The 25,997-nt window shown below is 37.5% G+C and overlaps 1 protein-coding gene across 5 annotated transcripts in view; it reads right to left on the reverse strand.

The window, feature by feature from the left end:
- Positions 1 to 21,256, reverse strand: part of NBN (nibrin) — a 52,154-nt gene extending 30,898 nt beyond the window's left edge. For 3 of the 5 annotated variants that reach the window (XM_058698498.1, XM_058698497.1, XM_058698501.1), the window contains exons 1-7: positions 21,112 to 21,256; positions 19,320 to 19,450; positions 17,632 to 17,780; positions 17,015 to 17,174; positions 14,135 to 14,238; positions 3,277 to 3,394; positions 2,084 to 2,277 (exon numbers count right to left, since the gene is read on the reverse strand). In XM_058698498.1, the coding sequence (XP_058554481.1) occupies positions 2,084 to 2,277; positions 3,277 to 3,394; positions 14,135 to 14,238; positions 17,015 to 17,174; positions 17,632 to 17,780; positions 19,320 to 19,450; positions 21,112 to 21,148 (893 nt within the window). In that variant the 5' untranslated portion in view covers positions 21,149 to 21,256. Of the gene's footprint in view, positions 1 to 2,083; positions 2,278 to 3,276; positions 3,395 to 14,134; positions 14,239 to 17,014; positions 17,175 to 17,631; positions 17,781 to 19,319; positions 19,451 to 20,193; positions 20,587 to 20,619; positions 20,741 to 21,111 lie in introns of those variants that run through there. The other 2 variants (XM_058698500.1, XM_058698499.1) reach the window with 2 other exon arrangements.
- Positions 21,257 to 25,997: the final 4,741 nt, after the last annotated feature.

A 25,997-nucleotide genomic window follows, 5' to 3' on the forward strand; every position in this document is an offset into this window, starting at 1 on the left:
CCCGCGTCAGGCTCTGGGCTGATGGCTCGGAGCCTGGAGCCTGTTTCCGATTCTGTGTCTCCCTCTCTCTCTGCCCCTCCCCCGTTCATGCTCTGTCTCTCTCTGTCCCAAAAATAAATAAAAAACGTTGAAAAAAAATTTAAAATACTACTGGGGTGCCTGGGTGGTTCAGTCAGTTAAGTTTCTTGACTTCAGCTCAGGTCATAATCTTGCGGTTTGTGGGTTTGAGCCCTGTGTCGGGCTCTGTACTGACCACTCAGAGCCTGGAGCCTGATTTGGATTCTGTGTCTTCTACTCTTTCTCAAAAATAAACATTAAAAAATAAAAAAATAAATAACTACTTAACTAGTGAACAAAATTAAGGTGTATTAGTTATGATTCCATGATGACAGTGTATCATGAACCAAGGATTATGACTCATCCAATTTTGTGCAAAGCTGTGCAACAGGTGAAGAGAGGAAAAGGCAAAGAGGAGGAAAGGATAAAGAGAAGATAACTAAATTAGTAACAGGAAGAGTTCCCAAATTTGAGCTAAGATACTGGGAATATACCTTAGCAAGGACAAAAATCATTTCCCTTAGACTTTGAAATTTTCTTCACAAGGTATTTAATTTTAACCACTGATGTCCAATACCCACTTTTTACAACTAATCAATATAACTATGGCAGTAGCCAATCCCAGTGTTGCCTTGTTGTCTGAAATTCAGTTAATAGCTGGCTTTACTGGCCACCTGCCTGATCTAACTGAACGTTCAATGACTATCAGTGGCTTGGACTAAGTGGACACATGTTACCTTAAGTGTTGGTCTTTCTCAAATTATAAAACTGCCTTACCTCCAAAACCAAATTGTAATGGGGCCAAATGTCATCATATGATGAAGGCACCAGCCTCTGATCAACTTTGTACTCTAGCTACTTTCTTACCTCGGGGTCACGGTACATGCTGAGAAGCAGTGAGATGTAATGGTGAAGAGCATAGACTCTGTATCCAGGCTGCCTGGGTTCACATCCCGGCTTTTGCTCACTCCCTGTGTTCTACCCCTTTTGTCTTATCTATATAATGGGTACCATAACAGTAAATAATACACAGAGTTGTGTGAGGATTAAATGTCTTTATATACGTTAAAACTCTTAGGACAGGATCTGCTATACAGTATTCTGTAAGCATAGCTTTCACTACTGCTGTTTTGCCTGGCTTTCAAAGACTGGTCATAGGTAAAGTACTGTCTAAAAGAGGCCTTCTCTTCTTTATGCTATTTAAAATAAACTTCTTCCCCTTGCCTTGTTATTCCACTTCCTTTATACACATTTGTAATTATCTGGTTACTCGTCTTAATCTGTCTTTCCCTCTAGACAGTAAGCTCCAATGGTGGCAGGGACCACAGCCACCTTGTTTACCACTATATTCCCAGTGCCTAAAACATATGAGAACAATAGTAAATTCTGGATGTAGTAGCAAGATATCACCGTTTTTATACAAGTATTTTCTTTTTGTAGCAGTTACTACATCTCCATTAAATAAAATATTTATGGGACAGATGACTGAAATATTAACTTTTGTTTCAGCAAACATATAAATAAAAGCAATCTCCATGGTTAGAAGGACTATTGGGACAGGAAAAATGAGTATTGTAGGGAATAGCTATGGACTTTTTAGATATATTAAATACCCTACATCGTAACTACTTTTTGGTAGGTGAATAGAAATTTGGTCAGCAGATTGCCAAGCCTGACATTTTTACAATACTTTTAAGCTTCAACAATGCTAAGATCATTAATATCAATAAAAAGTTTACGAAAAATACCCTTTGTTTATCTCTTTCGCACCCTCTCTCCCCACTACAAATCCTATTATTGAATATATAGCATTTTTTCTTGCTTTTGCATGGTAGCCTATATGACAGGACTTAAGATTTTTATATGCACTGACCAAAGAACAAATACATTTCAGTTCTAGGCAATTTCAGGAAAAAAACTTACATTTGTGTTATAAAGATATTCTATTTCTAGCATACTAAGTTACAATAAATTTTCAGTTATAGATAAAATTGCTTTTTTTTTTAAATAAAGAATCATTCTGTACCTTTGGAGCATATCCATAATTGAGTGAATCCATGTTTTCTGAGAGTCAGGAATTAGAGTTTGTGAATTTGTTACTCCTACATCAACAACACAAATTCCAGGAGCTGAAAAGAAACTGTCTTCTTCTTCATTTTCTTCTGTTATCAACCTAGCATCTCCTCCTCCAAAAATAACTGCTGAACTTAACTTTTTATGCTAAAAATGGAAACAAAAAGTAATGAAATAGCCCCAATTTGTTGAGTACATTCTTTTTTTAAATTTATTTTAGTTCTAGTATAGTGAACAGTGTTATATCAGTTTCAGGTGTACAACATAGTGATCCACACATCGCCCAGTGCTCATCATGACAAGTGTACTCCTTAGTCCTCTATCACCTATTTCACCCCCACCTCCTTCCCTCTAGTGACCATCAGTTTGTGCTCTACAGTTAAGAATCTGTTCCTTGGTTTGTCTTTTTCATTTGCTTATTTGTTTTGTTTCTTAAACTTCACATATGAATGAAATGATATTGTATTTGTCTTTCTCTGACTTATTTTGCTTAGCATTATACTCTAGACCCATCCATGTTGTTGCAAATGGCAAGATTTCATTCTTTGTTTTACAGCTTAGTAATGTGTATGTACACATACACACACACACACATGTAGGTATGTGTACATGTATGTACACACATCTTCTTTATCCATTCATATCTATTAGGGAAGTAACATAAAAGTACAATTGATTCTATTTTTTGAGAAGACAATCTGAGCTTCTACTCAGAAAATCCCTAGTTCACCAGGTATCTCTTCAGCTGTGGAACTGTTACGCTATTTGCACTTCTTTATCATAATTCACAGTGCTCTGTGGGTTTGCCTGCATTTTTGCACCTACAACTTAAACTCCTTGAATGCCCATTTTGGCACACATAAGACATTCAACAGCTGTTTACTAACTGACCAAGTAAGGACTTAAATCAGTTTTCTGTCCCCACTCCCCCACTTATATATTAAACATAGTCTTAATTATCCAATTAACATATGTCAAGAAATACCATAATCATATACATCAGCAATGGGAAAGTTCTGGTGTCTGGGCAGTTTATTTCACTTTGCACTTCTATACAAAATCTCAAAAAAAAAACATTTACTACTGTTAACGTCATTAATTTATCCTAGTTTATAACATCTTCTTTAGGAAAATTTAGCCCATTACCTGTTTGCCATTTAGAAATACAAATGTTTTCCCTTTGAAGATTTGCTTTCTCTCCTGTCGTCCTGACAGATCAATGTTTTTATTTCCAATAACTGGTTCATCAATAGGTGGGTAAAAGCTGTAAAAAAAAAAAAATTTTAAAGAATATTCTAATTATATACTATTCTGTATGTGTACTGTTAAATTTGTAAGCAGAGTAGCTATCTAGACACTAGAAAGGCTTAATTTCCATAACACCATGAAAAAACATTTTTTTTTTTTAAGTTTTATCTGGGACAAAAAGGCAAAAAGCATCTAGAAAAATTGTGACACATGCCACATAAAATAGCAGAACTGTTCTCTATTTTCTGAAATAATATAATCCAAGGGTAGACAATCATAAAATACAATTTAATAAACATGAATCAAACAAGTTATGTGAATTACAAAAGGTTGAAAAAGACAATGTCCATAAAGATCAAATTCTACTGGCATCTCGGGTTTTCTGGGAACCAATGTGTGTTAATGTTCACATCTAATTCTGTGAACTACTATTGTGTTTTATTATAAGTCCATTGGAGAAGCTCAGGAAATTTTAAAACTTATTTTTGTCGGTTTAAATAAAACTTCCAAAGTGAGATTAAAAAACACAATCTTTTAGCTCTTTAACATAATGCTGTAAGAACACCTTAATCATCCATGAAAATGGGGGAAAAGAAGAAAATACAGAAGCAAAATCAACAGATAATTCTTAAGCCTTCCACAGTTCCAACTTTCTACATAATCAAATTTTTGCTACAACAATTCATAACGGACCAGCCTTTCAACTTATCCACTTTCAAGTAAAAATTAATTACTAATATTCATGAATAAGAAGACTCAATATTGTCAAGATATTAGTTCTTCCCGACTTGATCTATAGATTAAACATAATCCCAATAAAATTTCCAGCAAGTTACTTTGTGGATACTCACAAACTGATTCTAAAATTTACATGGAGAGGCAAAAGATCCAGAAGGCCCAGCACAATATTAAGGAAGAACAAAGTACGAATACTACCCAAATTCATGATTTATTATAAAATTACAGTAATCAAGACAGTCTGGTATAATGAAAAAATAGACAAAAGAGACTAGAGAGCCCAGAAACAAACTCACATAAATACACTCAACCGATCTTTGACAAAGGAACAAAGACAATACAGGAGTTCAGTCTTTCCTTTTTTTTTTTTTTAAAGGTTTGTTTTTTTTTGGTTTTTGTTTTTTTTTTTAAGAGAGAGAGGGAGAGAGAATGAGCATGGGAGGGGCAGAGAGAGAGGGAGACACAGAATCTGAAGCAGGCTCCAGGCTCTGAGCTGTCAGCACAGAGCCCGATGCGGAGCTTGAACTCATGAACCCCCAAGATCATGACCTGAGCTGAAGTTGGATGCTTAACTGACAGAGCCACTTAGGAGTCCCGAGATCAGTGTTTTCAACAATGATGATACTGGACATTCACATGCAAAAAAAAAACAAAAAACAAAAAAACAAATCTAGACTCAGGCCCTGCAGTCTTCACAAAAATTAACTCAAAATGAATCATAGACCTAAATATAAAAATAAAACTCCTAGAAGATAACATAGGAGAAAATACAGATGGCCTTGGTTATGGCAATGACTTTTTAGATACAACATCAAACATGATCTATGAATGAAATATCTGGTAAGCTAGACTTCATTAAAATTTAAATTTTCTGCTCTCTGAAAGGCGATGTCAAGAAAATGGATGACAAACCAGCGACTGGGAGAAAATATTTGCATAAGACATATTTGATAAAGGAATGTTATACAATATATACAAAGAACTCTCAAAAGCTCAACAGTAAGAAAACAACCTGATTAACAAATGGGCCAAAATGTTAACAGCTACCTCACCAAAGAAATACAGATAGCAAATAATCATGAGATGCTCAACATCATGTTATCAGGGAAATGCAAATCAGAACAACGAGATACTGCTACACACATAAGAGAATGGCCAAAATCCAGAACACAGACACCACCAGAAGCTCGTGAGAACATGGCATGACAGGAACTTTAATTCATTGCTGGTGGGAATGTAAAATGGCAAAGTCACTTTGAAAGACAGTTTGGTACTTTCTGACAAAAACTAAACCCATCCTTACTGTACAATGCAGCAATCACACTCCCTCGTATTTATCCAAAAGAGCTGAAAACTTATGCCCATACAAAAACCCACACATGGATGTCAACAGCAGCTTTATTCCTTGTTTTTAAGTTCACTTGTTTTGAGAGAGCGCGCGAGAGCGCACAAGTTGGGTAGGGGCAGAGAACAGAGAGAGAATCCCAAGCAGGCTCTGCACTGTCAGCACAGATCCCAATGTGGAGCTTAAACTTACAAACCATGAGATTGTGACCTGAGCCGAAACCAGGAGTTGGACGCTTAACCAAATGAGCCACCCAGGTGCCCCGACAGCAGCTACATTCTTAATTGCCGTAACTTGGAAGCAACCAAGATGTGCTTCAGTAGGTGAATGGATGAATAACTGTAGTACATTCAAACAATGGAGTATTATTCAGCACTAAACAGAAATGAGCAATCTAACTATGAAAAGACATGGTCAAACTTTCAATGCATATTACTAAGTGAAAAAAGCCATTCTAAAAAGGCTACCTACTGTATCATTCCAACTATATATGACATTCTGTAAAAGACAGAGATAGTAAAAGATCAGTGGTAGCTGGAAGCTGGGGGAGTGGGAACAATGAGGGTTTTCAGGGCAATGTAAATACTACAATAATATAATGATGAATATGTATCATTACACATTTATCAAAACCCACCACATGTACAACACCAAGAGTAAACCCTAACGTAAACTATGAACTTTGGGTGATTATGATGTGTCAATGTAGGCTTGTCAACTTTAACACGTGCCACTTTGATGGAGAATACCCTTAATGGGGCAGGTAATTCATGTGTAGAAATGAGAGGTACATGGGAAACCTCTGTACCTTCCTCTCAATTTTGCTATGAACCTAAAACTGTTCTAAATAAAAATAAAACCTTAAATAAAAATAATTTACTAACACAGCATGGTGATGATGAGGAGACAATGCAGGACAGGGGAAATTCACAACCTGGACAATTAGTCACTAAAAAATCAAGAATTAACCATCTGCAGAGAGCAAACAGTCAATGTAGTAAAAATATTTTGGTCATGAGGATCACCATCCCACATTAAAAAAAATTTTTTTTTGAATGTTTATTTTTGAGAGAGTATGAGCAGAGGAAGGGCAGAGAGAGGGAGACAGAATCACGAGCAGGCTCCAGGGTCTAAGCTGACAGCACAGAGCCCAATACAGGGCTCATACTCACGAACTGTGAGATTATGACTTGGGCTGAGTCAGATGCTTAACTGCTGAACCACCCAGGTGCCCCTCACCATCCCACATTTTAGAACTAATTTCTTTACATATTTTTTCTTCCCTTAGAGTCTTCCTTGGCCACATACGTATTTCACAAAGTCAGCTAAGTCATGATTAAACAATTTTTTAAAAATTCTGATAACTGACTGAAACCACAAATGTACATGTTTCAACCTGCTACAACAGATGTTCTAAAATTATGATTCCTAGAACTTGCAATCTCAAATGAGCTATCTGCGGGGAACAGCTGACTTAGCCAACAGGATAAAATGCAACCCACTGCATTACTCTGATTTTTCTAGATAAGTGACTTTAAAATTCTATTTACTTTTTTTTTTTTAACGTTTATTTATTTTTGAGACAGAGAGAGACAGAGTATGAATGGGAGAGGGTCAGAGAGAGGGAGACACAGAATCTGAAACAGGCTCCAGGCTCTGAGCTGTCAGCACAGAGCCCGACGCGGGGCTTGAACTCATGGATCGCGAGATCATGACCTGAGCCGAAGTCGGCTGCTTAACCAACTGAGCCACCCAGGCGCCCCTTTATTTACTTTCAAAGTTACACAGAGAATAGTGAAAACAATTGTAAGTGTTAAATTTTTTTTCTTTTTTTTTTTTAAAAAAAAGGGCATTAAGCCCAACACGCTTGAAATCAGACCCTGAGATTAAGACCTGAGCTGAGACCAAGAGTCAGAAGCTTAACCGACTGAGCCCCAGGCGCCCCTATGATAAATTTTTAATATGCCTTTTATCCTCTCCTTTTTAACAAGAATTCTTCCATATTTCACTCTTCTTTCAGCGCGAAAGGCAATTAATACTTCACTTACACACAAGGGCTAGTTTATGAAATTAGCATACACAGTAATGTTAACTGGAGGATGGAGCCATACCCAGGCAAAAATGGTACGCACGTTCAACACATACACATGACTAAAGAGATGTGAGAGTCTTACTGCTTTCCAATGACATAAAATGATTTTTAAATTATCTACATACACCATTGTGTTATTCATACTTTCTTAATTCTGCCACAAATAGTGGTTTATTGTACCCAAAGATCAGTTAACTGTAGTTTAGTTCAATAAAGAGTGAACATTTGTTGGAGCACCTGGGTGGCTCAGTCTGTTAAGTATCCAACTCTTGGTTTTGGCTCAGGTCATGATCTCATGGTTATGAGTTCGAGCCTCCTGTGGGGTTCTGCGCTGACAGGGTGGAGCCTGCTTGGGATTCTTTCTCTCCCTCTCTCACTGCCCCTCCTCTGCTCATGCTCTATCTCTCTCAAAAATAAACATTAAACGAACAAAAAAGAAGCAAACATTTGTTAAACCTGAGCCAGGCTCCTAAAGATGGGAGCGTGATACACCCTTTGTTTTCCTTGATGGCACTACGAGAGTCCTAACTTTAATGTGTGTCATTTTTCAATATCTGGCTCTTCTACCAAGTGCCATAAAGACAAACTGTAATGCTTTTTGGCTCATCACTATATCCTCAGGTCTATCTTGCTTAATTCATGGTAGGCATTCAGTAATATCTGTTAATAAATAAACTGATACTACAAAATATAAATTAAAAACTCATCTAATAAATTAAAAGTATAAACATCCCTCAATTTCCTCAATATATAAATTTGACCATTAAAATTCTGGGACTGGACAAAAACATAAAAGACTCTTAAATATGGAGAACAAACTGAGGGTTGCTGGAGGGGGAATGGGCTAAATGGGTAAGGGGCACTAAGGAATCATCTCCTGAAATCATTGTTGCACTATATGCTAACTAACTTGGATGTCAATTTAAAAATAAAATTTAAAAAAGTAATAAAATAAAAATTAAAATAAAATAAAATTAAATTAAATTAAATTAAATTTCTGGAACTGAAGGGGTGCCTGGGTGACTTGGTCAGTTGGGTATCTGACTATGGCCCAGTTCATGGTCTCATGGTTTGTAGGTTCAAACCCTGTGTCGGGCTCTGTGCTGATGGCAGAGACTGCTTTGGATTCTGCGTCCCTCCCATCTCTGCCCCTCCCTCACCTGTACTCTCTCTCTCAAAAATAAACGTTAATAAAAAACTAAAAAATTCTGGTACTGAAAAAATGTATTTTAGTTTTCTTTTAAAAACACTGGTAAATTAGAGCCACTCAGTAAGACTGATCTTAAAAAAAATACATCACTGTATTGTGAAGAATCTAACCAAATGTTGGAGTCATGTACAATACATATATATATGTATGCATATGATGTATAGAAACAATTGATAATATAGTGATAAATAATACATATGTTCTGAACTTTACATACCTAGACAAGTCTTTTTCTCTTTAATAGTGTATGGATGAGAACAAGAAAGGAAACTAATAATAAATGTGAGAAAACTTGGGGTGGCTGTGTGGCTCAGTCCGTTAAGCATCGGCTTCAGTTCAGGTCATGATCTCAGTTCGTGAGTTCGAGCCCCGCAACGGGCTCTGTGCTGACTGCTCAGAGGCTGGAGCCTGCTTCGGTTCTGTGTCTCCCTCTCGCTCTCTGCCCCTCTCCCACTCGCACTGTCTCTGTCCCTCAAAAATAAATAAACACTAAAAAAATTGAAAGAAACATAAAGTGAGAAATCACTACTAAAAATCAGTATTTCTGAAGCAATACATTCTAGAAGTTTTAAAGCATTTCTGAGACTACAGTGATTTGATAGCTAGTAAAAACTTTGGAAAAGAGTAAATTAACTTGGGAGAGATCAAGGTCTCTGAATACTAGGTTACCACAAATATAATCTAATCTCCATTTTCTATAATGAAAAAATTAAAACAATTTGGCCCACTTCTATAGAAGCTTCAAGAGCTACAAATAGTTATGTTTTATTATATAGTAACTACTACATATAATTCACAAATTCTATAAAGTATTAATCTAGAAATCCTGACTTTCCCTATGTACATTTTATGACTTTTTAAATTCTTTACATCATCTTCAATAAATTTCATCTAACTCAAAGCACATCATCTTCATTTTTGTCTCAAGATTATCCAAATACAGAATTTTTCTCAATTCACATACAATTCTGGCCAAAGATACTGTATCTCAAGCCACAATGTTCATTTGCCCAACATCTGGATGGCTCTTTATTTCATTAGTCCCATAGGCATATGTTCATGATTTGTATAAGAACTTACTATTCAGCTTTCTTTTGGTGATCTTTAAAAGGCTTGAATTACACTGACATACACAACTTGTAAATGTGAGGTTTTATCGCCAGTAAAAAATTTCTGCTATATGTTAAATTTCTTTGCCTTGAATTTTGATTGATTACATACAGTCAACTCCATAAACTTCCTAAACTAAGACTGTTTCAGACTAACATGTTTCTTGGGTCTGATATTTGATTACAAGCCAATAGCCTGTTCCTGTTTCTTGGGTGTGGGCAGAAGACACAAGACTGCTGGGTCAGAGACAAAGTGAGCAGCAAGCCTCAGTGTATTTGTAGCATATCTCCTCTCAGACCAGTCCTGTGGGTACAGTATAAAAGGCACAAACAGGAGATTGCGTTACAGGAGAGAGGAACACTGAACTTAAGAATCCACTGAGTTTCACAGCAAGCTCTAAGGAGACCTGTTCTTTGTGCCTGGAGGGACATTACTTCTTCCCTCAAGGCTTCTCACTGCAAACCATGAGAAATGGTCTGGGTATAGAGGGGTGGTCAGGGCCTTGTATTCTTGGCACATTCAGCAAGTTGCATATGAATGCATATACTAATTTTCTCCCAACAGTGTTTTCCCAAACACAATGCTTGTTATTTGAAATATAGTAACTGAGAGGGCACTCCACAACATGGGAGACTAAAAATTAAAACAAAAGGTAACTCCTTCTCTTTTCTAAGGGGTCATTTCTTAACATTCACAAAATATACAATATTTTAATGAGCTTCCTTTAATAAAGTATAAATAATCAAAATTCAGTACTTTTAAATGGAGTCTTCTAAAAATGACTTCATCAGCATTGGTATTTTGATGACAATACAGGCAAGTAAGATCTCACAAATCATGTCAGGTACATGAAGCTTAAACTCTGTCTTACCCTGAGTAAGTAACAGTGCCAAGATGAAGACATAACCGCACTAAATAGAATTGTACTTTTTGTTAGGTTAAAAATATACTTCTTATTCAATTTTTTTTTCAAAGTTTATTTATTTAGAAAGAGAGAGGAAAGGAGGGAGGGAGGAAGTGGGGCAGGGACAAAGAGAGGGAGAGAAAGAGAATCCCAAAGCAAGCTCTGTGCTGTCAGTGCAGAGTCCAATGTAGGTCTCAAACTCACAAACCATGAGATCATGACCTGAGCCAAGACGGAAAGTCAGATGCTTAACCAAATGAGCCACTCAGATACCCCAAAACTATACTCTTATTTTAAATCCAGTGATAATGCTGTTTCAGAACTAAGAGGTAGTTACATTTTATTAAAGAGCCACCACAATTTCATAAACCTTTTGTAACCCATCCTATTTAATATTTAAATTTAATCCTTTTTCTATTTGATAGTTGAGTATACAGTCAAATAAGACTTCAACAAGGATATCAGAATGGATCCCAATAGGTACACAAATCTAGTAAGGCAAAAAACTACATATTTTAAAACAATATTAAAATTTGATCAGTTGCCATTATCAAACATGGCTAATGTAAATGCTTTTCATGGTTAACAATGAATTAGAAATTACTGAATAACCTTATAGCTGAGAAGTTTTATTATAATCATCTAAGTTAATACAGTCACAAATTAAAGCCCGAAAAAATTATGACGAACCTAAATTCAAAAACAGATCCAGGTTAAACACACCTAAGTGAGTCTGAACAATAAGTAGAAATCAATGACTAAACCTAAAAACTTCAAGACCATAAAACATGTATTATCAGTAGTAGAAACCTATAAGACCCCTCCAATCCCAAGTAATACAGAATTAATAATTGTTTATTATCTGTAGCAAAGATCATTACTTATAGGATTTATTGGGTTCCCTAGGGAGGATCACAAATAGGCTTCAGGAAAAAATGTGATTCTGTTGAAATACTTTGCAAGTTGGTAGTATGTAAGTGAAGTTTCTAGAGGAAAGACTAGTGTTTTGTTGCTCTCAGAGGGGTCTAGGATTCAAAAAAGGTTTTAGAATCATCTATTTTAATACCTAAGGACCTCTTTCTAGAGTCCAAAAACAATACATTATCAGTTAACCTCAATATAAAAGAAACCTTCCAAGGGAAAAATAAAAACAAGGAGAAATGTCTTTCAGTTACTTTTAAAAGCAGATACATAAAAAAAATAAAGCAGACACATATTATCAGGTATAAATAGTCCCTAAAACACACACACACACACACACACACACACACACACACAAAACCTGTGTTGGGCAAAATAGTTTATGTAACGATATTTTACAAATACTAATACAATTCTTAACTTGCATAACATTTCAGATTTTTAAAGCCTCAAATACTCAAAGTTATCCTATAGAGATTGAGATGAGTTTATAAAGTATACCTATTATGTCTAAACGCTATAATCTAGAGACATACATTTTAACCAAGCATGTTCATGTGCTAGGTTGACTAAAAACACCTACTCATTTTTACAGTCACCAGCAATTCAACCATGCAATCTGAAAATAAAAATCCAAACATCTTTCCTCCTCAACTGTAGCTTTATATTACTTCAAAGCATCAGAAATACAATATATACAGTAGATAGATCCTTTAGTCGGGTGGTTTACAAATTTAGCAATTATCTAAAATCATCATCACCAGCATCATCATCATCATAAAAGTTACTACGGATCCTACCAGATATTATTGCAATTAGGAACATTTCTTTTAACAAGCACCTATCATGGTGCCAGGCAACATCCTCAGACTCTGTATACTCTATTACTTAAAATAATACCACTCCTAAATACTTAAATACAGGACAAATATTAACCTCATTTTTCAAAGGAGGTAACTGATGCTCAGAAGAAATAAGCTCATTACCAAGGCCACAGTGCTATTAATAGTCTAGCCCAGGACTATGTGACTCCACAGAATGACATGGCTGCACCACACAGTTCCAGGGGTCCTGCATGCATGATGCCAAGCACTGGAACATGTGGCCTCTGGACTGTACCTCTGTGCCATTTGCTGTCCTTCAACTATTTTGTTTAAATACTGGCATATATGGGAATGCAAGCTGGTGCACCCTCTCTGGAAAAGAGCATGGAGGTTCTTCAAAAAACTAAAAATAGAACTATCCTACGACCCAGCAACTGCACTACTAGGTATTTATCCAAGGGATACAGGTGTGCTGTTTCGAAGGGACACATGCACCCCCATGTTTATAGCAGCACTCTCAACAAGAGCCAAAGTATGGAAAGAGCCCAAATGTCCATTGATGGATGAATGCATAAAGAAGATGTGGTATATATATACAATGGACTATTACTCGGCAATCAAAAAGAATGACATCTTGCCATTTGCAACTACGTGGATGGAACTGGAGAGTATTATGCTAAGTGAAATTAGAGAAAGACAAAACTCATATGAATTCACTCATATGAGGACTTTAAGGGACAAAACAGATTAACATAAGGGAAACAAAAATAATATAAAAACAGGGAGTGGGGCAAAGCATAAGAGACTCATAAATACGGAGAACAGAGGGTTACTGGAGGGGGTGTGGGAGGAGGAGATGGGCTAAATGGGTAAGGGGCATTAAGGAATCTACTCCTGAAATCATTGTTGCACTACAGGCTAACTAATTTGGATGTAAATTAAAAAAAAATTAAATTAAAAAATAAAATACTGGCATATATGTCACATTTGTTTCACTCACTGAGATTGAAGACAACAAACCGTTATTTACGTACTAACAAAAAAAACTTTGGGGGCGCCTGGGTGGCTCAGTCGGTTAAGCGTCCGACTTCAGCTCAGGTCACGATCTCGCGGTCTGCGAGTTCGAGCCCCGCGTCGGGCTCTGGGCTGATGGCTCAGAGCCTGGAGCCTGCTTCCGATTCTGTGTCTCCCTCTCTCTCTGCCCCTCCCCCGTTCATGCTGTGTCTCTCTCTGTCTCAAAAATAAATAAACGTTAAAAAAAAATTAAAAAAAAAAAAAAAAACTTTGTAAAATTGAACGCTATATCCTGAAACAGTCTTTAAGAGTTTTTATGTTTTACATTTATATGTTTTATAATTTATGTTAAGACTACATAAAATCAGTGCTATCACATTCTGTACATATTACATTTAAAATGCACAATACAGGAATTTCCAGGTTGGTGAACACATGAAGGTACAGGGAGGGTGGTGCACCTGGAGAGGGCGTGCAAGCTCCTTGCCCTTTCCCCATACTTTGCCCTGTGCATGTCTTCATCTGGGTGTTGGTTAACATCCTTTATCATACCCTTTAATAAACTAGTATAAGTTAAAAATATATACATAGGATATACCTTTCAATTTGTGGAGGCTGTTTATTGGTCTTTACTGCTTTAAGAAATTCAGTAAAATATTCTGGCTTTACAATCGGACGTCCACAAATGAGTGCACATATTGTCTGAAAAGAAGAAAACATATGTGAATACATATACCCATGTTCTAGCTTTTCTTTTTTTTTTTTCAGAAACTACAAAGGGGCTGTTCTATTATGTTTTCCCTTTCATCTCTCTAAATTTATAAAGGAGCCACAATCTATAAAATTCAAATCAATATTTGGCCATTAACTTAGTTTTAGTAATACAAATCTCTGTAGATTGATTTGATTTTAAGAAGCCACCAATTACAATATTAATTTAAAAACTGCTTTGGGGAGGGGGTGCCTGGGTGGCTCAGTTGGTTAAGCATCCAACTTCGGCCCAGGTCATGATCTCATGGTTTTTGAGTTTGGGCCCTGCATCAGGCTCTGTGCTGACAGCTCAGAGCCAGGAGCCTGCTTCGGATTCTCTGTCTCCCTTCTCTCTGCCCGTCCCCTGCTTGCGCTCTTTCTCCCTCTCAAAAAATAAACATTAAAAAAAATTAAAAAAAAAAACCTTCTTTAGGGAAGGCAGAACATAAGACATAAATCAATTTTAAAATGTATTCCAATTTAAAAGACATTAAAATATTAAAAAGTAGATCATAGGACTAAGTCTATCAGGTACCCTAGAGATAAACATGAGTTTTAAGACCTTTTCTGCCTTAAAAAATGCCTTTTGAACAGATTGTAACTATGGATTCAAGTATTTTTGAGAAAGTAAATAAAAGAGTAACAGTTTGGGGAGGGATAAAAGCTCAAAATATACAGAGATCAGGGAGGGTGGGGGTGGAGAAACCGCAAATAGCAAGTGAACTAAACTATCAACATCAAATATATCAAAACCTGAAAAAGATTAGAAAATACCACTGAATATAAAAATCAAGATTCATCATAACTTTAGGAAATAAAACAACTGAAAAATTTCTAAATATGTTTCTAATTAACAAGAGGTAGTACTTAAATATGAGCAAGCAGCTTAGGGTGTCTCTCAAGAATGAAATCTGAACACACCAACCTCAAATGTGAGTGAAATAACTGACTTCTGGCAGGAAGCAGTGATGTGCAACTCAACACTGGACTGAGTAAGCTCTGATACATGTGATCCTGGGCAAAGGATTTAATTGGTCACGCCTTAGTTTCTTCTTCAGGAAATAAAAATTGAACTGAATGTTCCTTAAGTTTCCTTTGGGTTCTGACATTTAATGATTTTAAAAATATAAGATAACTTGTACTTTTGGATAATTTACCCCAAAAAGAATACAACAACTAGGTTTTCTTTTTTGGCACATGACTGATCAAAAGTATCTGAAAAAGGACTGCTCTACAAGTCAATGATGGTGTATATCCAGTGACTCTCTTTTTTTTTTTTTTTAAACTTAATTTTTTTTTTTTAATTTTTTTTTTCAACGTTTTTTATTTATTTTTGGGACAGAGAGAGACAGAGCATGAACGGGGGAGGAGCAGAGAGAGAGGGAGACACAGAATCGGAAACAGGCTCCAGGCTCCGAGCCATCAGCCCAGAGCCTGACGCGGGGCTCGAACTCACGGACCGCGAGATCGTGACCTGGCTGAAGTCGGACGCTTAACCGACTGCGCCACCCAGGCGCCCCTATCCAGTGACTCTCTAATAACCGCTGCCATTAGTATCCCACTCACTGGAATAGTGTGTACTCTGTTGAATGAATGCTAGTTCCAGGTCTGTCACAGACTCAGTAAATCTCTCTCAAGACCTTCCAACTGCCTTTGCTCTTATTTCATAACCACCAAGTGAAAGCATGACTACCTAAGTTTCACTTCTCAGGTACCTTAATATCTTCAAGGGAAGTCCACACATAAATACGTGGTCACTATAAAGGTGCATCCTTACGGTAAGCTAATAAATGGACATTTTGATTTACTAGCATAAATTGGTTAATCACTCTGAATTTATAAATCTATTTCATAAACTTGCAAATATGGAATGATCCTTGATCAGAGATAACCCCACCAACATAAAAGTTTAACCTGAGGTTCAATCTAAGCAGCAAGTCTTTCTCTATGATACCTGTTTAGCTAAAATACTTATATTCTAATTACATTAAATATTAATGGATTTTTGCATCTAATAAAGGAATCTAAATTTTTTTTTGCTTTTCACTATAGATACTAACCTAAAACAATCTCACATTATCTATAGTCAACCCGTTTAAAAGGAGACAAATCACCTCCCAATGTCATTCTTCAATTAGCTTTGGATACGACCAAATCTGATGAAGATGCAAAATCTGAAAACACACCAAAATATATCACTGCTTTAATGAAGAGTTGGCACCTTCTAATGGTGTGTACCTACATACATGTCTCTAGATTGTGAAGATAATATTAACTGGTAAGAACTTAGAAAGTCTGTGATTAGGGCATTATAGAAAATAGAAACTAAGTAAGAGAGCATGAGACCATGAGATGAGCTGGAGGAAGACAATCTGATAGAAGAGACTAGAGATGCTAACTTCGGAGACTGGCAGTTGACTTCCATCACTTTGCTTTTAGACTGAAGATATCAACTATAAACTTATTGGTGAAAAGTATACCATAAGTCATTTTTAAAATGCTAAATCAAAACCTGAAATATAATTTTATGTGCTTTTGCTTGTCTCAAATAATAAACAAGTTACCTGAAGTCATTCTAGCCTATATGGTATACAAACGCATGGATCAACATATATAAATCCACAACGAACAGCCCTGATAATTGTAAAGTAAATGGCTTGTGTATAGTGGGAGAGTAAGCTTAAATTCAAGAAGTTATTTTAACATAATAACAAGGCATTCAACCTACTTTAATGGTAACTTTGACTGACATCATGACAAGATGAGTACATTCTTCTGTCCAATTGTTTACAGTAAGTCCTCCAAGTTGCAATATAGCTTGATTTAAAGCAGTTTTCCCAGAAGCATCTAAACAAGAAGAGCATGCAACCAAAGCCTCATATTCTACTCTGTAAATGAGAATAAGTTACATACAGTTGTATTATCATAGCTCCAGAGAGGGCAACTTATAGTACTGTAAACTTTAAGCTCATGTCACATTCTGTTATTTTAACTTTTACGTGTTATTAAACTTCCTAATTTATTAAATTATCACTTCCTAAGTCTTAAGTTGCACTTAGGAAAAACAATGATCAAAGTTAACATTATGCTTTCATTGATGTGGAATCAAACAAACGTAGCTCCCATTAAGGTCCTCAGAGACCAATCACACTCTTATTCACCCTTGGCACTACCTATGATTGGCAAAGAGCACTAACCACACACGATGCAAAGTTCACTAACATGCTAAGAAGGAACTAAATTAGACGGTTTTCAATTTATTATCTATAAATAACATGTCCTTTAAAACTTGAGTAGTGCAAAGCAAAGCCATCCATTTTTAGTATCAATTAAAAAAATCCTTACCTGAATTTACTTTCAAACACTCCAAAAGTAACTCTGTCCCCGGTCTTCAAAGCTTGGGAAAAGCCATTCTGCATTTTTTCCTCATTAACAAAGGTACCATACTTAGAATTATCTTTTATTGTCAATATAGGAGTTTCATCTGTTTGACTCTGGGGGAAAAAAAAAAATCAATACCTAATTTAAAGTCTTTTACCACTCAGTAAATACAATTCTCAGGGGGGAAAGGTTTCAAAATAAAAAGCTGGTAACTTTTGAATAGGTAATTGATAGATGGCTAACTTCCTAACACATTAGGCAATAGTTATTGTTTTGGTTACCTGCATAGAATCATCACTCAGCTAGAAATTAATGGCAAATATCTTAATTCCAGGATCACCCCTCTTAGAACATGCATTTTTGCAAGTCAGTGGAGATTTTTCTGACCCCTGAATTTCACACATTTGACAATTCCTTGTTTTTGTATAGTCTGTTTCACAGCTTCGTTCCTAAGGGTTGTTTTTTGTTTTTTTTTTTTACATTATCAAAATAACATAGTAAAAAATGGTCCAATGAGAAAAGGGTAGAGTCTCTAACCTGCAGTAACAATTTTATTTTCCCTTTAGGAATTTTAACAATAATCTTCTATACCTAAAAGAATACAGACACAAAACCTAAATATTACTGAACAGATCCAGCATTTGATAGTCTTTGCTCAAGATAATGGCTTTTCTTCTTATTATCACCAGCATTATGAGCGCATATATATATATGTATATATTTATATGTGTTACTTTCAACACCCAGAGTTGTAATTAAAACAACTAACCAACCAAAACAAACTGAAAGCCATTCAAAGGAGCTATGGGACATAAGCAACAGCTGTTTTTCCTAATAAAACAAACCAATTCCCACTGTGAAAACCTACATTATATGGGAAATGCCTATCTTCACATGGCTTACAAACTCTTTAAATAAAACAGGAGTTCTGACTTTGGCTCAGATCTCGTGGGTTGTGAGTTTGAGCCCTGTGGACCCTGGAGCCTGCTTCGGATTCTGGGTCTCCTTTCTCTGTCCCTCCCCGACTAGTTCTCATTCTGTCTCTTTCAAAAATAAACATTTAAAAAAAAAAAAAAATTTTTTTTTTTAAATGTTTATTTATTTTTGAGAGAGAGAGAGAGACAGAGCATGAATGGGGGAGGAGCAGAGAGAGAGACACAGAATCCGAAGCAGGCTCCAGGCTCTGAGCTGTCAGCACAGAGCCCGATGCGGGGCTTGAACTCACAGACCGTGAGATCATGACCTGAGCCGAAGTCGGGTGCTTAACCGACTGAGCCACCCAGGCACCCCCCTCCCCCCAAAAATTTTAAATAAAGCAGGAGTGTGACAGTCTGTCACTGCTTCACTGCCAGGCTTGGCACATTGATGGACACACAGTAAACACGTAATGTTCATCAAGTAAGTATAAATGTGTTCTACTTCCTTTGACTTTCTAAATTACTACAACAGAGTAAAACATGGGAACAGAAACTTCAAATATCAAACTAAGCGAGTATCATTTGTACGACTACCAAAATGTTAAGTATTTAACATTTAAAGAACACCTTTATGAAATTAAAAATCCTACAAACTCTCTCACATACCCACCAAAGTAATCCTGTAATTTCAACTCCCTTACTATATAAACTAGTGAAATAAAATTAGTAACATACCGGCATGGTTACTGAAAAGTTAGCAGTTAACACAGCATGATTTCGACTGATTGACTGATCACCTTCAATTAGAATGCCACAGTTTTTCCTTCCAACAACGTATTCAACACCAGTCAACAGTCTGAATGATTCTATTAAAAAAAAAAAAAAAAAAGTAAATGTATAGACACACATCCAGATACACATATATATGCAGGCAAATACTTCAATATTCTTATTTTACTATTTAAATGTTAATAATCAACTTTATATAAATCAAACTTGGGTTTTCTGGTAAAGTCTCACTGAAGAATGCAAAAGATTAGATAAATGGAAAACTCTAGAATTTTGTAAAGAGAAAACAATATTAAGCAGTGTCAATGCTTGCCCAAATTAACTTACACATTTCATACATTACCCAACAAAAATCACAATACTACGTCCGGAACCTGATAAATAGATTCAAAAATCCACTGGGAAATAAATGTAAAAAACTGTCAAGAAAAATATGAATATTACAGAACCTCCCCTACCAGATGGTAAGCTATGTCATAAAGCTATAGTAATTAAAATGTATGGTATCAGGAAGAAACAACATAGATCAATGCAAAATTCAGCCCTGATTTAAGTGTGTATTTGGGGGGAATTTTGTTTTTACGTTAAAGATAGCATTTCAAACAAGCAGGAAAATGTTATTAGTTTTGTTTTGTTTTGTTAATGTTGCAATCACAAATTATGGGTTGCAAAAGCATTTTGTTGGAAGCTAAGTAGAGTTTTTGTATGCGAACCCAGGAGTCCATCACCGGAGTGGTAGGGTAATTAAGGCAGATAAACTCGCCTAAAAGTCAAGAATGCTGGCCATTGATGATAGAGACATTTTTGTACTGCTACCTACCTTGGCTACAGGAACTCAGAGAGCCAGCCACAGGGCACGGCTGTTCTTGGAAAGCAACTGAATCGTACTCGCCCACCAACAGCTTACGTTCTACCTCAGCACGGCTCCAAGTCCACGGTGATGCCTTCATCTTTAGTCTTTATAGTACTTACTTTCCTAACCATTCGTTTTGGCCTTCTTTACACACTGTCAGTAAACTGAGGTAGGTCTTTGGCCCATCATAATGGTGCCTAAGGGCGACACCTAATCATAGGCTACAGCCGCTCAACAAGGACTCGGACACACCAGGCAACCAATTAACGGGACATAACCACCTGCCATGGCTGAAAATACACGGCAGAAAAAAACATCTACTTTGTCAGTTCTGATGACAAAAAGAGCCCTAAAACAAAACTGAAATTACGCTTTCCTGTGGTTGCCACTTACCCGAGTCATGGCCGGTTTTTCGCAAGATTGAACAATGCGCTCGAGACAAAGTCATCTGTTGCCATCACGCGGTCTAGCCTGCGTTAACTTCATTCTCGTGTTTCGCCAAAAGCTCGAAACACTAGAGGACGCAACAAGTGGCCGGCCAAGGCTCAATTCGGCAGGGCCTGCAAGCCGGGTCACAGCCGGTCCCAACCCCCGACCACTAGGCGGTAGGCCGGGTGAGGGATGCCGCCGCCACTGACAGGTCCTGAGCCCCACGCCCCCTCCACCGAGCACGCAAAAGCCGCGTTCAAAAGCACCGCGCCGCCCGGGAAGACACCGCGGTCCCCACACCCCGCTTCCGCAGCCTCCCGGGGCGGGAACGAAGGCGGCGCCGGAAGGCGGGGAGAAGGCCAAAAAGAACCGGAAGCATTGCTCCTCGGGGCCCCTCTCCCCACGGCAACTGCTCCCGGGAAAACAGTCCCGGGGGAATCGCTCTTCCGCCCTTACCTCGGGCCGGGCCCGCCACGGGGACCAGCTTCCACATGGGTCCGGGTCTTCTGGGGGGATGGACGACGTGCTGAAGCGTAACAGCAGCTGACCGACGTGCGCGGCCACAGCTCCCGCAATCGGCGTGGACTCCTGGACGTGCGCGCTCCCGGGAGCCGGTCCGCCTAGGAAGAGGAGGGATAACCAGGAGTGCGACGTGGGCTGCTCGTCGCCACCTGGTGGTGAAGGGATTGAACAGCGCAATCTGTATCGAAATGTGCTGTATTAGGTTACGAAGTATGGATCCCATTGTAAATAAGATTATCTAACCTCTTGTGATTGTGAATGGAAATAATTTTAAAAATTAGCTACAAAGCAACCTTGACATAGTAACCAATCATGTAATTTCATGCATTTGCGATTTCTTAGATTGCAGTCATTCCTTTGTATGGATCCAAACGATGATGATAATTACAATGAAGATAAAGATTTTACCCCTTGTCAACTCATTATTTTTGCTCTTATCCAAGCCTTAATCAACTTCTCCTAACTTCTCTACTTCACAACATTACCCTTCCATCTAATCGGGAGCTAAACACTGGGGAGTCTATGCTTCCTTTTCATTTCTACTTGAACCAAACTGGTCCAAGCTCTTCTCTTAATACTCCAGTAGCCCCCTAATTCTTCACCACCCATCTCCTGCATAAATCCATTCTATATCCTGTACACTACAAAATAAACATCCTAAAGCACGCTTGGGATCATATAATTTCTGGTTTTCTAAAGCATTTGTAATGAGAAGGAAAAAAATGTTACTTTAAGAGGCTGGTTTTTCAATCTCCATTATAAACATAGATGCAAAAATCATAAACACAAAATTAGCAAATTTAATCAGGTGGTATATAAAAAGGATAATCATGACTTAGTGGGGCTTATTCCAGAAATGGAAGGATGGGTATTTGGGGGAAAGTCCAATATAACTCATCAGAATAACTGGGGGGAAAAAAAAAGAAAATTCATATGATCATCTTGGTAGTTGTGGAAAAAAGAATATGATAAAATTAAACATTTGCTCATGATAAAGACTCTCAGAAAAATAGGAATAGAGGGAACATCCTTGATCTGATAAAGGGCATCTATGAAAAACTACAGCTTATGTTATACTTAAATCATTGAATGTTTACCCCTGATGTAAGCAATGAAACAAGGACATATTTGCTATTACCACTTGTTTTTAACTTGTTATTGGATGCTCCAGCCAATGCAATAAAGGAGAAAAATAAAAGGCATATAGATCAGAAAGGAAGAAATTACACTGTCATTCATAAGACATATGACTATATACAGTTAAAATCTAAAAGAATCTATCAGCAACTTAAATTAATAAGTGAATTTAATAAGGTCACTGGATACAACGACTATATACAAAATTTAATTGTATTCCAGAGAATAAATAGAAAATGACACATAAAATATACAATCATAATAGTACCCAAAGTCATCAAATACCTAGTAATAAATCTATAAAAAGATGTGATACAAAACATTACTGGCTGCAAAACATTGACAGAAATTAAAATAAATACTAAATAAATGCAGCTATATCCATATTTATGGATTAAAATGTCATTTCTCCTAAAACTTATCTATAGATTCAAAGCAATTTCAGTAATGTTCCAGAAGATTGTTTGAAAGGAAATTGATAAGCAGATTCTAAAATACATATGGAAATTCAGAGGCAGAGAATACCCAAGGTAATTTCAAAAAAAAAACAAAAACCAAAAACAAAAACGGGAGTACTTTCACTGCCAGATATTAAGACCTATTAAAAGGTTATAGTTATTAAATCAGTGTTCTATTGACACAAAGATAGAAAATAGGCAAATGGTCAAGAGAGAGAGAGACCTAAAAAAGATGCACACATGAAAGGTAATTTGACTTTTCAAAGGTGATACTGCAGAGCAACGTAGGAAGTTGTTTTTGCAGAGGGAGGGGTTCAATAAAAGAACTTGGGGATATTTATTAACACTACAGAAGAAATGAAGGCTGACCACCTTCCTTACCAACAAAATACAAAAAAAATCAATTCCGGATGGATCATAAGTCTAAATATGAAAGTAAAATAGTAAATATTTTTATAAGAAAACATGACTGAGAAATAGACAAATATTTCTTTTTTTAATTTTTTAAATGTTTTTATTTATTTTTGAGAGGGGGGGAGGGGCAGAGAGAGAGAGGGAGACACAGAATCTAAAGCAGGCTCCAGGCTCTGAGCTGTCAGCACTGAGCCTGATGCGGGCCCTGAACTCACGAGCTGTGACCTGAGCCAAAGTCGGACACTTAAGTGACTGAGCCACCCAGGCACCCCATGGCAGATATTTCTTAAACAGGACACAAAAAAGTATTCTCTGGAACCCATAATTCTTAAATTTTACTGATTTGGTGGATCCCCAACAATTCGTAGGGTTTTTCTTCTTATTCTTGTGAAGTAAACATGTTTCACCAAGGCCTCCAATTTTTATCAGTCTAACTCGATTAGCATAATACCATCAATGCGGTAGACCAGTGTTGTGTTTTGTGAGATAGCCAAACATTTCAAGTCTCTTAGAACTATATTATGACAGAGGGTAGAAAAGACAACATAGCCCTGGGGGAAGACTATCAATATTTTCTATTATTTTTTCTAAGTGAATGCAAACACCTTCTAATCTTACTTTCTGATAAGGTTGGAAAAGAACACATTCATCATATCAACCACTTCAAGCCAGTTCCCTGAGGTCATGTTGCTCTGTTCTTGTAAAGATACCACATGCGGTACAGCAGCTCTAATTGTAGTTATGACTTGGAGTTCAATTGCAGTGGTCTATTATTTATTCTCCAGGAGCTGTTGGGTCTCTGGAGGCACATGAATGGTGAATTAAATGGATATGATGGGAACCAAAAGTGGCATTAATATCTACCATTCTCCTGTATTGTTTTTATTTAATATATTGGCTGTGCAATTTCAAAGGCTCCTTGTGGCCTTTCGCACTTTCATAACCCTTATCCCATAGGCCAAGAACCAATGTGGGTGTTATACTAACTACCAAATATGTCCTTTCCAACTATACGTTTAGGAGTGGGGAAACAACCACCACATTGGTCCATGTGCTCAGTGGACCTGCTGTGTGCCAGATTTGGGCAAAAATTCCATTCATTACCTGGCTCCTGTATACCTCTACTCTAACTGAAGGCCATAATAATATTCAGGGTTCCTAGGTATCAATAATTGTGCCCAACAGTCTTCAAAATATTTAGGCATTGTCTTTTCTTCAGTGTATGGTTTCCCAAGGGAATGGCCGTAGGTCTCTTTGGAGAAGAATTGCTGGGGGCATGGGTGCATCACTGTATATTCTCACTGTGGTGTTACAGGGTCCTCCCTCTTGGTGTTCCTAGCTCTCCTTCAACCACTAGGATCTGGAATGATAAACTGGTTCAAGTCAAGAAACAGGGGAAGAGACTGAACCTTTTTATAGAGGCTGCTGCTCTCAGCCTTGTGTTCATCCATCCCTGACTTTTCGTTTTCATTGAGTATGCTTTCATTGGCTAGCTTCTGTCTTTCCCCTGAGGGGTGCCATGTTCTATTAATCATCTTCAGAGCTCTCTGTAGGTCAAGACCTCTGGCTTTCACTCCATTCTTGCCACGCAGTAAGACAGTTGCACCCTTCTGATGCTGCTACCTGGCCTCTATTGTTTCAAGATTCAGTTATCTTTGTTGCTATCTTTGAACCTATTTTGGTAACAGCATCTTTTATCATCAGCCATGAGGTATGGAGGAGAGCCCACCAGTGAGGTTGGTACCCCTCTCACCAGATAATTCCTAGTCACTTTCATAAATGGAGAATTTGAATCAGAACTTTGTCATCTGGTGGAGTTTCCAGCTTTACGTGCATAACTGCTCTAGCATGCCACTTTTCTGAGCATTTTGCTCCCTGCTTCCACCATCTGCCATGACAATTCTATTTCTACTTCTCTCAGCATGGGCCACCACTTTCTTCAAGCCTCTAAGAGCCATCATGGAACTATGACAGTCGTATTTTCCAGGGTCCTTTCCAGGGCATTCATTTGTCTCTTCCTGGTGAGTGCTCCCAAATCGATAAACTCTCCCTTATCCAAATTTATTTTCCATTTGCCCCTTGTTCAGGATCCTCAGAATATAGTCCCAAAGGTACTCTCCTTGCTCCCACTGACACGTTGATGGCCTTGCAGCTCCTTTTACTGTAAAGTCACATCTTCTCTTATCAGGCCATGTCCTTCCCCAGCTGGGTTACACTATAACTTAGCTCTATTTATTTTCTGATTGCCAGGAGGGGTCACGGGACAATGTTAAAGTGATAAAGGAAAATTTATCTGTCGCTTGGCAACTGCACAAGACTGATGATCAGAGCTTAGAAATTTTTTTTAATTTTTTTAAGTCTTTTTTGTATTTAAAAAAAAATTTTTTTAAACATTTATGCATTTTTGAGAGAAGGAGAGAGACAGAGCATGAGTGGGGGAGGGTCAGAGAGAGAGGGAGACACAAAATCTGAAGCAGGCTCCAGGCTCTGTGCTGTCCGCACAGAGCCCAATGCAGGGCTCGAACCCACAGATGGTGAGATCACGACCTGAGCTGAAGGTGGACACTCAACCAACTAAGCAACCCAGGCGCCCCTTTTATTTGTATTTTAAAAATGTTTAATTCATTCATTTATTTTTTTATTTTGGTGGGGGCAGGGAGAGAATCTGAGGCAGGCTCCAGCCCCAGCATCAAGACCTACTTGGGGCTCCATCCCATGACCGTGAGCTCATGACCTGAGCTGAAACCAAGAGTCCGATGCTCAACCTACTGAGCCACCCAGGTGCCCCTAGAGCTTAAGAAAAATTTTAAA

The sequence above is a fragment of the Neofelis nebulosa genome, chromosome 14, assembly GCF_028018385.1.
Source record: "Neofelis nebulosa isolate mNeoNeb1 chromosome 14, mNeoNeb1.pri, whole genome shotgun sequence".
Taxonomy (NCBI): domain Eukaryota; kingdom Metazoa; phylum Chordata; class Mammalia; order Carnivora; family Felidae; genus Neofelis; species Neofelis nebulosa.